At 46.8% G+C, this 16,595-nt stretch overlaps 1 protein-coding gene across 2 annotated transcripts; it reads right to left on the bottom strand.

The window, feature by feature from the left end:
- Nucleotides 1-206: 206 nt before the first annotated feature.
- Nucleotides 207-15,278, bottom strand: SLC25A47 (solute carrier family 25 member 47). Of its 2 annotated transcripts, XM_009675495.2 has the most exons (6): nucleotides 14,766-15,278; nucleotides 8,618-8,661; nucleotides 8,260-8,331; nucleotides 7,767-7,949; nucleotides 6,047-6,320; nucleotides 207-3,920 (listed from the first exon to the last, which is right to left on the bottom strand). In XM_009675495.2, the coding sequence occupies exons 1-6, from the start codon at nucleotides 14,791-14,793 to the stop codon at nucleotides 3,634-3,636; spliced, it is 888 nt and encodes a 295-aa protein (XP_009673790.1). In that variant the 5' UTR covers nucleotides 14,794-15,278; the 3' UTR covers nucleotides 207-3,633. The 2 variants fall into 2 exon arrangements, with proteins under 2 accessions (XP_009673790.1, XP_068803159.1); XM_068947058.1 differs by lacking the exon at nucleotides 8,618-8,661 and having other exon boundaries at nucleotides 14,951-15,111.
- Between the last annotated feature and the right edge of the window lie 1,317 nt (nucleotides 15,279-16,595).

Below are 16,595 nucleotides of genomic sequence, written 5' to 3'. Positions count from 1 at the left end.
AGAAATGATACAATTTCTTGGCAAAGGAAGCTTGGCAAATTCCTAAATCTGTTGTCATTATTATTCATATCCCAGAGGAATTTAAAAGTTATGACAGGGCAGTCTTGAAAAGCATGGGTGAAATGTCTGAGAATGTTATCAGATAATGTTCATTATATTTGCCTCCATTTGTTGATATTTTGTTCATCTGGCTGTAATAAAAATGTAGAGCACAGTCTGTATCCAACTTCTTCATTTGATTTTTTTTTTAACTTTTAAAAGGCTTAATTTACACTTTTACTGTATTTTTAATCACTCTTCTTGCCCTTTGGAGTATCGATTTAGTCATCGAGTCAAGAAGTTGTTCTTAGTTTTGATGCCCATCACCCTGCGAGTAGTGAAATAGGATGCCTTGTAACCCTCCGTATCCAGTCCTACCAGGTAGATTTGAGATTGCTCCCAGAGCAAGCTAGCAAGAGTCAGTCATCCAAAGACTGCCTGGTTGCAAGTAAGACTGGATGTTGAATTTACTTATGTACAACAACCAGTTTAGAAATGCGGGAAGGTCAGCGTGACCTGTTACTATGATGCTTTGATAGGTTTGGCATTCATACTGGTGCTTAAATGAGTGCAGTTGTCTGAGGAGCAGAGATTCTGAATAGCTTCCCATGGCTCTTCCATGCTCACTAAAAGGCATGCTGAAATCTACTCAGATATTTGTGAACATTGTCACAAAACCAAGAACTAACAGCAAAATGAAAACATGAAGCAGAATGTTCCTTCTAAAGAAAATTTTCTGTTTTCAAGGCCAGGAAGTTTGTTACTGAAAGAAATTGGCTCTACAGAAAGCTGCAGTCCTTAGCAAAGTAAACCCAGTAATGGCTCAGCAAATGTGGTGTCTTCCTTCTGTTGGCTGGCCTTCATCTAGGTAATTTATCAGAAGAAATAGTTCTGTGTTTATCAGAGTAGCAAACAGAGTAGCTGAAGGTCAAGGTAATGCAAAGAAGTGAGAAAATAAGCAGCCAAATTCCGAAATCCACAAGCCAAATACCCAGCTTAGTGTATATAGACTTAAGGGTACCCTATATAATATGTAGTTAAATAAAAATAGTTTCTTATTTATGTGCCTGGGTTTACAGTACTTCGCTCTATGTGAATTAGCCTCGAGTTCTTACTTTAAGATGGGCTGTTGCCAATACATTGCATATATATATTTTCCCAGTAAATGCTTGCAGACTGAATGTATTGCAAAGTAATTGGCTTCCTCAAATAAACTTCCTGAAGAAATGACTTACCTCTCATGTAGCGCTTGTTCAGGCCAAGTGGGAGCCTGCTTTTGTATGATGCTGAATACCCAGGGGCTTACAGATCTCAGCCCCTCTGACTGGCTTCCACGGTTTTTTCCACTTGGTTTTATAATTCACCTATAATTCCTGTTTCTTGAAACCACCTGTATTTGGCCTACCCCTAGAGGAGGAGACGTTTTTAGTCATTTGAATATTTGAGCCTGTTAGGAAAGTTGAGCTACTTCTGATTAGACTTTGTTTTCAAACATGAGGCTGACCATGGATGGCATCAACACTGCCTAGCAATAAATGATTGATTTGTCTTATTTATAGGTATTTTTTCCTGTCTCTCTGCTCAGAGGACTTAATGCCTGAGAGCTGAGTTAGGCTGAGAATAATATAGTATAAAGGAATTTGATTTCAGGAAACATCCAGGCAGAGCTGGGATAACTCACCACCCTGCTGGGAGAACACTCAGTCTAATGCATCCCTTGTAGAAAGAGGTGAGGGTAAGTAATCTCTTAAGAATCATCTTAAGAGGAACTTCAAATCTTGCTGGCTTAAATAAATATTTTGTTGTAAGGATTTTCAGACTAAAGGAAGTTTGCTGCTCATGCCCTAAGATGTAACCAAGGGTACTAGGTTGCTAAGTCCATAAGCACCTTCTATGTTGCGTCTTTCATTTCACACCCTTTTAAGGTGACATACTCTGAACCTATCTATGGTCTTTTAAACCTGCTCTTGGCTTGGCTGCAGCAGCTGATAGGCTCTTGAGAGAAAAATTCATGGTAGTCATTTGATAGCATGGCTGTGAACAAATTCAAAAAGCAAGTTGAAGGCTTAGACTTCAGGAGGGTGGTTCTGGAGCTTTTTACTAGTCTTTTGGAGTGGAAGAGGTCCCTTTTATTCTTTGCTAGTAGCACTTAAAATTTTTAAGCTTGTCCTTTTAGTACAGGATCGTTTCTTCCATTTCCAGAATAGCGGCATTGCAGGCCATTCCTGCCTGTTGAAAAATTGCTGTTAGTGTAGTCAAGGCCATGCTATCAACCAGTAAAAGTGGATGCAGACCAAAAGTTCACCCGCCCTGAATAAAAGAACTCCTTTAAAAAATAGTCTTCCCCTTTTGCTTCAAAAAGGCACATTTTTAGCACAATTTTGGGGCGAGATCCAGTTCATTCCAGCTGTTCTCATCAAGATAGAAAAATAGAGATACAAAACATCTAAACGGCTCCTGAGGCAAGATCTGCAAATCAGAGTGTTTCTGAGTTTAGGGAGGTTCCTTCTGAAGCAGTCGTATTTCCCCCATGCCCCAATAGACAGGTTTATGAAGTATTATACCTTCAGAACATAACTTTGACAAAAAAAAAACCCAAACATTTGGCCAGTCCTAACAGTGTTTTTTAAAGTGAAAAGAGTATACCCTTTTTTAAAGTAATTAATCTTAATTATACTACACAATTTGCACTTCTCCTTTCATTTACCTAACTCCTAGTGCACAGAGCTTATAGCAATCTTTCTGTTGGGAAGCGAAGGTTTTTGCTCCTCTCCCTGCCCTCCTTACAGTACAAGAACAGCTTGTACAAAAAGCTTTATCAAGATTCAGGAACATGGTACCTTCTACCACCAGAAGGGGACTGAAGCGTTACTGCTAATGATTGCACAGGGAGAAAAAAAAAAAATCACATGATTTACTGGAAATGAAGCCTGTTTTCATTTTCAATGAGGCCATTAGAGAGATATTATGTAAACAGACTATGTGCCATTCATTTAAAGACAACAGGTAAAAAGCAAGGCAATTCATATTTCAGCTGCTACTGAAGGGATATAATTGTGGAACACTTGGGCAAAATTACAGATAGGAATGAAAGGTCTGCCCGTTGTGGCTTGAAGCACAAACATGTAAGGTATTAAGTGAAGGCAATCCATGTATTAAATATAAAGAGCATGCACTGTGTAGCGTTAAATCTAACACACACAAACTGCCCTCAACTCTTGCCTCGGTAGTGAAGATCAGTTTTTGTACTGCTAGAAAACAAAATCCATCTTTTGTCAAAAATCTCTAGTCAGACTACCAGCCTTTTAGAACATAAATATTTGCAAATGTTTCAATGGCATGAATAGTAGCTGCAGTCTTAAGTACATTAACAGGACAAAAGGGAGGTTGACTGCAAGTACGAGGCTTCCTCTGAGTTTGTGATCATATAAAAATAAAACTAAAAGATCAGTCATCCAGCTTTGTGCTGAAATTTCCATACTTCTTACACTGTCCAGCAATGTGAGCAGAGTTCAGCAGTTATTTTTGTATGTTGTGTTACAAAAAAAAAAAAACAAACTAAACAAAATACACCTCTGAACAGAGTGACGTAAGCTATTTTTCATTTGTAAGATGATCTGTAAACCTCAGTACAGCTTCATATGTTACAAATACAACCATGTTCACAGGAAATGCACGAATGCAGTTTAAGCCCAGTCCTTTGAAAAGCACTTTTACACCCTCCTTTCTCACGCTTTCTCTAGTGCAGTGGATGAGGCCTTTGTACTTGTGCTGTCCCGATTCGTCGGTTTGCATCCGTGATTTGATGACATCCATGGGAGTAGCTAATCCCCAGGCCAGGACTCCAGCAAAACCACCAGAAAGCAGGACAACTACGAAACCTGCAAGAGAAGATGAAGGCAGGGGAGCAGTTAGTTCAAGCCTTTCATTGATATAGCTATGGGCATCTCAGATTTATTTTCCTCAGCTACTTAAATCTTTTCAAATCTAATTGTGCAAATAATTTTAGGAACAGGAAAGAGAACAGAAAGAGCCCTAAATTGAAATTTTGCTCAGTCTGGCATGGTTGGGACCTGCCAGCAGTGCAAAGTTAGGATGACTGCATTAACATCACTGCACTTTTGCAGGTGTTCCCTAGCATTTCTTTAAATAATTGTCTCTCCAGTTCTGCTGGAATTCTGATCTTTTCCTTGGATTCATCCAGCCTGCGTGGTGTCTGTTAGGGAGTTTGCCTTCCCAGGCCCCTTGTCTCTACCTCCCCTTCCACCATACAGCAATCTAAACAGCACACTTTATAGATCATATGAGGCTATACAGTGCCTTGAGCAGCGAGCCCACAGCTTGACCTGCTCTTGCAGAATAAAGTGAAGAAGAGCTGGAAAACACTTAGCCAGTCATGCAGTCGCAGAACAAGGGGGCGTTCTCCTAGTTCAAACAGCAAACTTTGCTCCTTGGACAGAGAAGGACGAGGAGGAGCACCTTCTCTTTCCACAAGCTGCTTAGCAAATGCTAACTTTTTAACCTTCATGTTTTTCAGTAACTAATTTGTCTTGCTCTTGCAGTTGTGTATTTCCAGTGATCTCATACAAAACATGTGACCTTGATTTCACAGCATACCTGCTTTGCATACATCATGCTGGCTTGTGCAAAGACAGCATCCATTAACACCACACAAATGGAGTGTGACATGGAGCCTGTCACTCCAAGGCGCTGAACTGCCGCAGCCTGAGAGCGCTCAGGCCCTCCTCAGCTGGGCCTCCTTATTTTTGTAATTCTCAGGAAGATTGTTTTTGCCGTATGGAAAAATTTATTTTGCCTCTTTGGTATTTTCTCAAAGGGGGTAGCAGATAGTTCTTTTTTTTGGAGGGACAAGTCACCAACCTAAGAAACCTAAGTCTCTTTCAGTTCTGCGCCTAGACTCTATTTTCAAGCTCCAGTCTGACCCTGAACGAGTGCTCCATGATACCTCATGGCACTTTGTCCATGTTTCATTTCCAGTTGCATACCCCATTTCTTCATAAAGAGGATTTCACGCTCGCATACTAGGTACTGGAGTATGCTGTAAACACCCCTCCTGCAGGAGAAGGAGTAGCTGCTGAGGGACAAGACCTTCAAGTGAACTTTTGGGGGACACACAGAGTTCAGCTCCTATTTGATACACTCAAACCTTTTGTTGCCTAGAGCAAAAAAAAAAAAAAAACCCAACGTGTGCACTGCACTAGAGAGAGGGACCATCTCTCCAGTGTCTGCTCACAGCAGACACAGCTGGGTCATGCCCCATGCTCCTCTCAGTACTACAGTAATACACAAGAACAAATCCTAAATGTGCCCTAACTTGGATCATCCCAGCCCCTGGCTCCTGCTATTTCTCCTCACAGCACATTGAAAATATCTCAGGAGTGCTGTCCCCAGCACAACAGTGCCGTGTCATTGCCACAGGCCTAGAAGAAAAGCCTCCAGCCCTTCCAGTGCTCTCTCAGCCTGAGTTATTTCAGCAAGGCATGTGCTGGGAGTGGTGAAGGCATTTACCCTGCTTCATCCTCCCCATGGCTGCGTTTATTCTCCAAGCGCTGCAGTTGTGCTAGGCAGGGGACCCTCTCTGCAGATGAGTCCCTCTAAACCCCCACCGGCAGGGAGCACAGCGAGGCTGCCTGCGGCCCGCCTTGCAGGCAACTTCCCCAGGGCATCTCAACCCCCCCCCCACATGCCGTCGCCATGTACTAAGCAGCTTACCTTGCTTGTCACCCTCTCAGCCACGTGGGCCGAGTTTGCTCAGCACGGCTGGAGCAATCAGCCAGCAAATCCTCACCCCCACCCTGCCTGCTCCCCTGGCTGAAGGGCAGGAAACAAAGACAGTGAAATAATAAAACTTGCCCCTCACAAGGCACGGTTTTGAGCAAAGCCTTACAGATGCTGAGTAATGTTTGCTGAGAATATGATTTTCCTCTCAGCATGATACAAAATGAGCCATTTTTGCAGATAATGCAAGACTCTCTCTTGTACCTACCCGGTTTTTTTTTCCCCACTGGTGTAAGCCAGTCACACAGAACAGAATAGGTAAGGAAATATATTGCAGAAGAGGAGCAATCCCTGCAGAGTAATGCAGAGCAGCCTTTGTAGAGACCCCCAAAACCTTCCTCCTTTGCGATCACCTTCAGACAGTGCAGAGAGCCTTGGTACTTCGGCTTAGAAATAGGTTGGGGAGATGCCACAGAAGGATGTGGTTGCCTCTGAGTTTGCATTCGAACTTTAGCTACCTCACTAGGTGTCATCAACATAACCTGTAAAGTTAGAGGACATTATTTTAAACCTTCCCATTTAAACAATGTTTTCATGCTCCTCCAGCCTCACCCATCAAATCACTCGTCTCCCACCTTTTCAGGTAGCAGTATTTATTATCTAAAGCCAGCAAGCTCCAGCTTCCTCGCATTGGTCCTCACTACACCGCCACAGAGCAGGAGCAGGCCAGGAGTGTGAGCTTGTGTTACGCTGTGCGCAGTGGCGAGGCAGAAGTAGGTAGAGTACACCAAATAGCTGTAAAAACTTGTTAAACCACATGGGCATGGACAAAAAGGATGTCCTCGGCTAACGAATAACATACATTGGGGCTCTTCAACACACTGGTAATTGGAAAAAAGGCCATAAAGAATATCAGAAACTCAACTGTGTTAAGTAGAGTCATTCCCTACCGGGAAACTCCTAGAGCCCCGATGAGCTGGACTGCCCTGCCCGAGGACTGCCTGCATCCGCCAGGGCTGCGTGCCCCTCGGAGCCCGGCACGTGCCAGGGCCGTGGGAGGCCCTGTGGCATTGGCAGCGCCTGCAGGGCTCGCAGAAATCCATCTGCTTGCAGGAAACCGCACCTCAATTTAGACTTACCACGTAACATCCTTTCTGGGAATCACACGCGCGTTTGCCAGGCAGCTTCGCTTACCAGTGATGCCCTGAGCCGTGCTCGGTTTTGAGTCCTGCCAAGGCAACGCTGCGCGCTGTTCCCTTCCCCATGAGCGCGGAGGTACCTAACCCGAGCTCAGCAGCTGTGGCGTTGCTCGCCCAGCTGGCGAGCAGCCCTGCGCAGCACACCCTCGGCAGGCTATGTCACCCTCCGTCGCACGAGAGAATTAATTCCTCCAGGTGAAAGGCTGCTCCTGCTCTCCCTGACCCGGCAGGCTCTGACCCCCGCTTGAAAGCTGCTGATCAAGAAACGCATCTTTGTGCCGGACACCTGCGCTGCAGGAACTCGATGCACGGAGGCTACTGTTCAGCTACGCTGACCCGCAGCCTGCCGGTCGTGTCTGACCTCAGCCACTGCCAAACCACCAGCCTGTGCTCCACCAGCGGAGCTACGCGTTTGCTGCGTAAGGCTTCCCTCTGCAGGGATGCGGTCAGAGCCCCTTGGAAAGTTTCCTACCCAGGTTGTTTTTCTTCCTCTTTGTATGTTTTCTGCCACATAATTCTCAATAGCGTGTTCTTAACTCTGTTGGCACTCTCTAAAGGAAATCCAGCATGAGCTGCCCAGCAGGACTTGACCGCTCTGTAGACCTGAGCAGCTGGGGAGCAGCGGGGCAGAGCATGACCCCACGCGAAAACCAGCCGGCACCGTTTTTGACGCAGGCTCCCAGCAGCCTCCCTCACAGCCCTGAACAGAAACCAGTCTCTGCTTCTCCGGCCTCATATACATGCAGACAAGATCTCTTTCTGTGATTTCCTTTTCGGCTCTTTACCTACCCGGACTGCACCAGTAGCACTTCCCGCAAGAAAAATATCCAGCTCGGATGGCTTTGCATCTGCAGTACCATATCGCAATTTGCAGATGTTGCGAAGGAAGTTTCTGTATGTGCCAAATGAAACAGAGGAAATCAGTGATACTGTGAAGACTGACGCAGATACGCCTTTGTAAAATCCCCAAACCTAGTTAGAAACAGAGAAAAAAGAACAATTTTAAGAGAGAACGGCAAGGGAAAGTTTTCACTCTAAAACACCGTCCATATATTGTTGAGTCAAAACTTATTTCTATCTTAGAGATTATTGGCAAGGCTGAGTTGCATGCTAACCGTTCTCCCCAAAAATGGTTATATGTAATTGTGGTCTTTCCCCACCAAACTGACTAATGGAGCTTTGCTTCTCCGGTTTATGTAGGAGGCCTCGCCTCCTGCTACGCCAAGTAGAAATAAGAAGCTATCCATAGCTCGTACAAGCAACTCTGAGTAGAGGTACCTACCTTTTCTGTTCTGTATGTTTCTTGAATGCAGTGCCAAATCCCTTTGTAACGCCTTTCGGTCTGAATCCTCACCTAGGAATGTAGGGGCAACTTTGAAATATAGACATCAGATTTTTAAAAAACATCCAATAATGCTTTAACAGCACACCAGTTAGTTAATCATACAATAGCATCCCTAAATAATCTACATTTTTTTAAAAGAGCAAAAACAACACAAACAAATGAAGATAGTGAAATATGTTGACGTAAAAAAGATTAAAGCATTCAGTTACAGGACTAGTTTTCTAAAAGGGGAAAAAAGGCAACAGGGTCTGTTTGCCTTCAGTCTGTAGTCAACAAATAAAGTTCCAAGAGGTACCTTCACTGTATCCAGCGGATAACCCACTGCTGTGCTTAGCCCACCTGAAACAGACATTTTATTGGACATGGTTAGCAGCGCACCCCACAGCAGACTGTTTTCCTGGATCACCAGAAGAAGGGGAACTGCAGAAAAATGCAACTGCTGCCTTCTACTGCTCTTGGCACCAGCTCTCTCTCGAGCTCCAGCTAGGACGTTTAAGCAACAATGATAGAGCTAAACAGGCCAATTTCTCCAAGAGACCGAGGCACGTTCAGAGGAGGGGTCTGAGCGTCGCAGGAAACTTCTCAGGAGGAGCAGCACCATGGCGCAGGCTGGGCCGGTAAAAACACAGAAGCCACCACTGCTAGGAAGGGTCTGCACATACCACCAACTCTGGGGGCTCAGGGCAGCCCTCCTGAGAAAAGACTCAGTGGGAAGATTAAAAGGATAACATGCACCACAATACTGAACTGTTTCTGTTCCCCTCTCAGTTTAGGCAATAAAGCATCTTCGGGCAGCGACCAAGCCACACTTACATGAGCAGCAAAGCGTCCCCGTTCACAGGAGGGCATCTCTGAGTATTGCTGAGCAATTTTGTTGTCGCATGCTTGACTTGGAAATATGAAGGAATAAAAGCACAAGGACATTTTTTAAAAAGAGGTGGTCCTCAGGCGAGACAGGTTCTCAGTAATCTGTCTTTTATCCTCATGATGGGAACGGTACTCCTGCCTGCCTCCTGCCTGCCTGCCTGCCAGGGACTGGACGTGGCCTGGCTGCACTTCACAAAGCACATTTAGAGTCCTGGGTAAAAAATTCATTAAGCGTAAGGATTCGCAGCACCTGGCTGGATAAACCCCTGAAGTGCATTTCCTACACGCGCCAAACACCTCCGTACGCTGCCAAGCCAGAGCAAGGAACAAAAGCACAGGCTTGGAGCCTGGGGACGGCAGAGCCCTCGGGCGGGAGCCGCGGCAAGCGCTGAGCCGGCGCGGGCTGGTGCGACGCGCAGGCCAGAGGCAGCACAGCCTGGCGTGGCTCTGCCGTCGGAAGCAGCAGCGCTGACCCCGCGCGAGGCCGTCCCCCACGTTGCATTTCGGGCTCAGCAGGATTAAGGCGCAGCGACGGATTAGCGGCGGGGTGTGCGCACAGCCAGTGAGCTAGCTCAGCAGTGTGCCCCGCTCACCAGCTGACACTTATTCCCCTCCAGGGACAGTAAAGGCATTTTCAGCAGTCTAAGGGGATTTGTCAACCCTCTGTCGACACCCAGGCTCATTCTGAGACCTTAAAATAGCTGCTGGAGTTGGAAACACATTAATCCTGTGAGACAAAGTTACTGCCCTAATTGCAGATAGGGAGGGAGTAGTGAACAGATCACCACCCCTGCCATCACCTCCGCTGCCTTTCTCAGCTCTAATCTACATGTATCTGTTTGCAGATGCAATAAAGGGGCTGACTAGCCAAGCTCCTCCAAGTATATAAACTGCCAAGCGATCTGGAAGGAAATCAGGCTGGGGGACAACAGACCTGTATCCATGTGGGCTATTTATACAGAGATCAAGTTCATAAAAGTGCTTATATGAGCTCTTCTGGGAGCCAGGGAGTCAGAAAACAGTATGCTTCTGGTGGCTCATGAGTTAGAAACTGCCCACCACTAACAAAAAGCATTTTGTTTGTTTGTTTTTAAGAAAAAGGAAGATGCTTAAAAATGTATTTCTTGCCACAGTCATTTCATTAGGCATGTTCACCTGCAATTACACTGCTACTTGGGAACTCCGAGCAGCTCTACCGTGTTTTGGAGAACAGCAGCAGCTGCTGGTGTGAGTCACCAGCAGTCAAGCCTCCAGCGCTTCACTCATACCAAAAAAACCCAGGCAGAGTCTTGCTTGCAGGAGGAGGAAAAAAAAAAAAAGAGGTTTGTCTGCAAAAACCCTGTCAAATCTGCCAGCAGGACAGATCAATAGCAGCAGAGAGAGATAATAAATGGGCCAAGAAGCCACCTTGAGTATTTCAAAGCCAAAACGAGGTAAGGTTGAAAGAGACAGTGAGGGAGAACACCCAGGACAGAAAGAAGTAACAGCAGAATAAGACAGCTAGGAGGAGCAATGCATCTGAGCTGAGCAGACAGCGACAACGCACCAAGTCCCTTGGGGCCACCTGTACTGTCCTAGATTGCCAGCCCTCAGCCCAGAGGCAGACTGCAAACACAGACACCTCCAGCCCTCCAGGGAAAAGCAACAAATAAGCTAATGTCAATATGACTGTGGTGACCTCAGAAGTACTGGGCCCTGGCCCAAGCACCCCATCTCAGCCTGGAGGACTTGGTATTACATCGGTTGCAAACTTCCTGAATCTTAAAGGTGGCACTCGGGGGCTGCCCGGACGCTGGCTACGCAAGCACACGGTGAGCCCCGCGCAGCTGAAACCCAGCTTGCTCCACCACGCTCAGGCAGGTAGGAGCCTTTCAATTTTTTGTTGGCTCATGTTTATCAGGTACTAGGGCTGATCTGGATGAGCATTGGACACAAAGTGTATTCCCTTATGAAGGAATCACTTTGCTCGCACATCAAGATAAAGGGAGACAGCAACAACATTGACAAAAAAAAGCAAGTTGCCCCAAACCGGCTTGTTCCCCATCGCTCCTCAGTCCAAAGGGCTCCCGTTCACCTTTATTTTAATATGGGCAAAAGGTCCCCGCCTGGGAAAAGACCCTAAGGGTAAACTTTCCACTGCTCCCACCAAAGTGGAGAGGTGAGCCCCTAAAGCCTCCCAGCAGCCACAGCCCGCCATGAACTTCCTTAAGAACCAAAGCACTCAGAGCAGTCAAGTTTTTTTGGTGAGGAGCCAAGCCCAGTCTGTCAAAGGCCAAGGAAGAAGGGCTCTGTACAATGTCAGATGATATAAATAGCCTCGGATAAAGATAGCTTGACCCATACATGCACTGTGAGCACAGCAGAAGCAACAAAGGCCAGCTATGTATAGGATGCATACGTGAGAGGGATCCTATGGGACTCCCATTCAGTAACATTGCACCAGTTGTGAAAAAAATAATGGCAAAAATCAAGTGAATGATCAGTGCTGGGGTTTAGCTGGCCAGCTTTCATGACTGCTTTGTCTGAGATATTCTCCGGTATTGTGTAGAGGTTACAGCATCTCCTGTATACACGCATACAGCAGGGACAAAATCTGATAACTCACAATCTCTTCACAAGTCAGGCCCTTTAGACCTGGCAATTAAAATAAGGAGGGATCCTGCCACTGAAATGGCAATCAGTAGGGAGCAAGTAGCTGCCGTACAGAGCCCACCAGACTGTCACAGCTCTGAGCTGTAGGCCAAATCCTGGCCTGGAGACACAGGGAGAAGCAGAGATCATGGTCCATGCATTGGATGGGTAGATACCAAGTTCCAAAGACCTATACTTTGCAAAGTGCTGGGAACATTAAAACTGCCCCATACCCTAAACAAGCTGAACTACCTGAGCATAGCTGTTTCAGCTGAACGGACAAGCAGACGGCATGTTCCCTCTGTGGGTAGACTACTTATCTACCCTGGGACTGCATGTGCCTGGTGTGTAACCTTGCAGCAGGATGCAGAGAAGCCTGGACATGCCAGAGACTGGGATGTTTTATCAGGGCAGTGCTAGGTAAACCTCAGCTTCCCTTTCGCAGATCTCTGGCTCAGGCCCAATAGTCAAGTCCTCCTTAGTCATCACTCCTCAACACTGCTCAGGCCCTGCCACGGCCTGGGCTGCTGCCATAGCAGGGCTAGAAAGAGATACAGATTCATAGGAAGGTTGGGAAGGACCTAAAGAGGTCTCTACTTCAACCTGCTCAGAGCAGGGTCAGCTATATTGGCCAACAAGGACATCCTTATATTTGAGCTGCTTTCCAGCACCTCCAGCCCCATTTTGTGGTTATTGAAAGCCTCCAAATTTAGCCACTGAACATGTTTCTCTCACGTTGTTCTCATCTGGAATCACAGCAGATCACTATTTCCCAGGTCAAAGGTGCTGAGCTTGTCCCATGGGCACAGAAGCAGTAGCTCGGAGGAGGTGCACAACAATATTTGTGTGTGCTTCCGAACCAGGCTGGATCTTTACATGGGATCCAAAGGGACTACACCTCTGCTGTTTTTCAGAGGTGCCCAAGCTGTGTGGTCTCCAAAACATCTGGAAAACACAACAAGGTCGCAATAACATCATTTACTAAACATAGACTCGATTGTTATCTGTGTTGCCACTTGAGTTGCTTGATGCAGTTCAGCTGGGTTTGCAGCTTCTCTGGGAATGTGAAATCTGCTTCAGCTCTAACAAGCGCAAGCTGTGAAACAATCTCAGTGCCAAAAATATCCCTGTTTTCACAGGAAAGCTGTCCCTCCCCTGCGAGCTGTCCCATGTCAGGGTAGGGACCACGGCCCGAAACGCTTGCCCAGGGTACTTTGCACGTGTCTATGTGCAAGCTCCCAACAGGGGACAACATGCCAGAAAACACCCCTGTCTGCCACTGAAAGGGTGCATTATCCCTCATAAAAAAGCCCTGAGCTTGACATGGATGACAGGACGGAAAATCTTGCTCTCAGACACCCTCAGGTGAACAAAGTGCATTAAAATAAGCAAGCACATTTCTCTTCCCGGCTGGAGGGCTCCCAACTTGCACCTTCCCAGGCTGACTCCCCTCCTGCCCACTTCTCAGGTCCACAGGCACCCACAGGATATGCTCGCTGCCTTACTGGGCTGTACATTAGTGCACGGAGAGGAGGGCGCCACAGAAACCACAGCCTGGGCACCAAAGTCAAGGGAGAAGGCCAAGGTGAATGGCTGTTTTGAACTACGTTTTCGACTCTTCACATTCCCTACCAAAAGAAGTTCATCCTTAAGTGGCTGCGTCATAGCAATGCCAACGAAAACAGTGGAGTCCCACCAGAGAACACAAACATCGCTGCCTTGCTAAGCCAAGCTGAGCCACATATCAATGACAGCATTTAATCATGACACCTAAGACAAGGTTCAGAGACTCCTTCAGAGTAGGACTGGCCTTTCCCAGCCACACCACTGGACCCGAAATTCCACTATGTACTCTGGAAGTCAAGAGGAAAAGAGGAGTAGAAAGGAGAGATGTCACAGAGGGGTTATATCCCCCTCTCCAACCAGGAGCAGAGGTCCAAGTGGAGGTCCCCGCGCTCTGGGAGAGCCGACAGCCTGAGTGACAGCCTGGGTGCCACTGAGCAGCCAAACCTCACCGGCATCTGCAGGTCGGGCAGTGAACACAAAGGGGCGTCAGGGTAAAACTCACCAGGGTTCCTCCTGGCAACTGGGCATTTGTAACCGGGCCACAGGCCACTCCTGGTTAGGGAAAGCCTGCCAAATTTCAGCAGCTCTGAGAACCTAGTAAGCTTTGGCATGCAGGACTTGGACTGTGCGTCTCAGCCATCTGGCAGGTTTACCTGGCCTTTCTGGCGGCGGTGACCCCAAGTCTCTTGTCTTGCTATTCGATACTAATCTGATAAGGAGATTTCAGAAAAGAAATGAGAGCAGTGGTGTTTAAAACAAAACTGAGTTTGAGCAGTATATGTCCTCAAAATGTCTAAAATTAAATCACACTTTTTTTTTTATTCGCTAGATCAAAGCCTGCTATGCAGCAGGCTGCAGTGAAATTACCATCAGAGCTGCAAATACATCTCAGCTTAAGATTACATAAATTTCAGTCATTCAGACCTCCTTTCCTGAAACAAAGCCATTCCTCCACCCTTCCAGTTTTATGAGATGCACCCTCAGCCCTCCAGAGCCCTGACTGGCTCGTGGCCAGGACCCCGAGGCATCAGACAGGGAAGGTTCTGCTGCCCAGGCAATGTTTGCCGGTTTGTATCTGCATGCCGCATTTTCCACATAGTCTCTTCCTATCAGAGTTTTGCTCCATCACTAGACTGGAGGAGATTGCAGGGCAATGACCTCAGCCAACCAAATTGCAGGGCTGTTTCCCCAGAAGCTCTGTGAACCTGTTCTGATGACATTTTCCACTTAGTAAAGAATTCATTTTTAACAAGCAGCCCCCCCCCCCCACCCCAAAAGACTCTCAGCTCTACCATTGCCACTAGGACCTGCCCAATAGCTTAATAATAAGGAAATACAGCTATCTGCTTTCATCAACAAGCACTACTTGATTTATTTACCTCCAATGGCCCCAGCAATGAAATCCATCCGGACTGAGTCTGCTGCCTTAGTTACCCTGATTAAACGTTAGGGAGGTAGAAGAAGGGAGGATACCAGTTCAGTCTTTTGAGAAATACAGCCCCGCAGGTCCGTCAGAGGCAGCGTGATCTGCAGTATGAACCACCTTCCTACTGTCTTCACTTGCCTTTGGGGGCTGTGAGCCTTCTGCATACTCGATGAGTTTGTACACTGGAGGCAGAGACGGGAAGCTTGGAGCTGTTCCAGGAACACAGTGAATAAGTAATCCTGTGAAGCCCTGCAATGCTGCGCCAGAGCTGCCGTTCGCAGTGCCTCTCTGCCTGGAAAATCACAAGGGGTGGTACCTTGCAGGGTAATGCTGGCTGTCAAGAGGCCATTCCCTGTTGAATTTATTAATCCCTGAAGATGGCTTTGCACCTTTGCATCAAAGGACACTCACCCCATGCCATGGAGAATTGGTGCAGCGGCTGTGTAGGAGACACCTCCTTCCCTCGCATCCCAGCCAGTCCTGTTGGAGCAGACCCCTTCTTACCAAGGATGCGGCTTGTGCCCTTCCCCAGCCTCCCCTGGGAATTTCCCTTGGCTTTCCCGACTACTCCACTGGCCCTAAAGCTCTACCCAGATTCCCATGAATCTTCACCTATTCATTGTGTATACAAGTGGTGAAATCCAGAAATCAATCCAACCGTGCATGAGGCATTTGCTGCCCTCCCAGACTGCAGGGTTGTTTTCCCAGCTCCTGGAGGAGCTCTGCTTCCTCACATCTTGCTCAGCTTCCCAGGTCCCTTTCCAATATCTCCCAGTTGCAGAGTTCAGCCCTGAAGCAAGAATCATTACTGCTGGAGCAAATTATTTGTCCACACCCCAGTCTTTGGTCCTACTGCTGAAAGCCCAAACTGGGGAAGATGAAGGAAGAGATTTTGCTGGAAGGCTAGTCTCAGAACCTCCTTTTTAACCCAGTACTGGAAATCAAATATGATTCTCTGGAGAAATTTGGTCCACCTAGCAAAATCCAAGGGAGATGGAAGAAAAATACTAAAATCGCCTCCTTGGGACGAAACAAGGTTATCTGGGGGCAGAGGAGGAAGAGCACAGGCAGAAAGTTTTCCTCTCTGTGCAGTGCATCGAGGACTGATCCCGGAAGGGGAAAGAGAAAAGTGCTGCTAAGCGGAACAGCTCTTGACAGTGCTATATTGCCTATTTTTGCACAACAGCCCTGCACTGGAGGGCAGCCGCATCTGTGCAGGAGAGGTTAAGTTCTGCCTAGAACGAACCTGGAAACTGAAGTCCTGATGCAGTAAAGGCTTGCTAAGTCATAACTTGAATTGCATTGCTCCTGAAGAGGTTTCGCCGGGTCAGAGCAAAGGCACACTGGCAGCAAAGTGAGAAGGTAATTTCACGGCTGCTGGCCCCCTGGGCCAGCTTCTCAGAGGAACTGAGGAGTTTTAGTCCTTAGTGCTAAGTCTCCAGCACATTTCACAGGAACCTACTTCTCTCTGAAGTGCATATTCTGGAGGGCCAGATGTGTCAATGAAACATAGCATCATTCATTATGAGAGCAGGGAGTTTCTGGGAACTGAAAATTAAAGGATTTATTTCAACTTATTTTCCACAATTTCTTACAAGTCCTTCACTGAACACATCCTTAACTGAAGAGAACATTTTATTCCATAGTGTAACATTATGCAAAGACAGCAAAAACTTAAAAACAGAAGTAAAATATTATCTAGAGGGAGAGCAATGTAGCTGCTGAAACGCACTGGGTTATTCAATAGCCCTCCCCGTTACATCTGGTGACTGTATAGGAATTA

Source organism: Struthio camelus, chromosome 5, assembly GCF_040807025.1.
Source record: "Struthio camelus isolate bStrCam1 chromosome 5, bStrCam1.hap1, whole genome shotgun sequence".
Classification (NCBI taxonomy): domain Eukaryota; kingdom Metazoa; phylum Chordata; class Aves; order Struthioniformes; family Struthionidae; genus Struthio; species Struthio camelus.
The sequence above is the reverse complement of the archived record's forward strand: the minus strand, read 5'-3'. Positions and strand labels throughout refer to the sequence as shown.

What these genes read in the sequence shown, in the direction of transcription:
- SLC25A47 (XM_009675495.2), bottom strand. Translation starts at nt 14,793, where the DNA reads ATGGATTTCATTGCTGGGGCCATTGGAG. An exon ending in ATCCGCTGGATACAGTGAAG is followed by an intron (nt 8,332 to 8,617) that starts GTACCTCTTGGA and finishes CTACATTCCTAG; the next exon opens with GTGAGGATTCAGACCGAAAG. An exon ending in AGTGGGGAAAAAAAAACCGG is followed by an intron (nt 3,921 to 6,046) that starts GTAGGTACAAGA and finishes CTTCTCTTGCAG; the next exon opens with GTTTCGTAGTTGTCCTGCTT.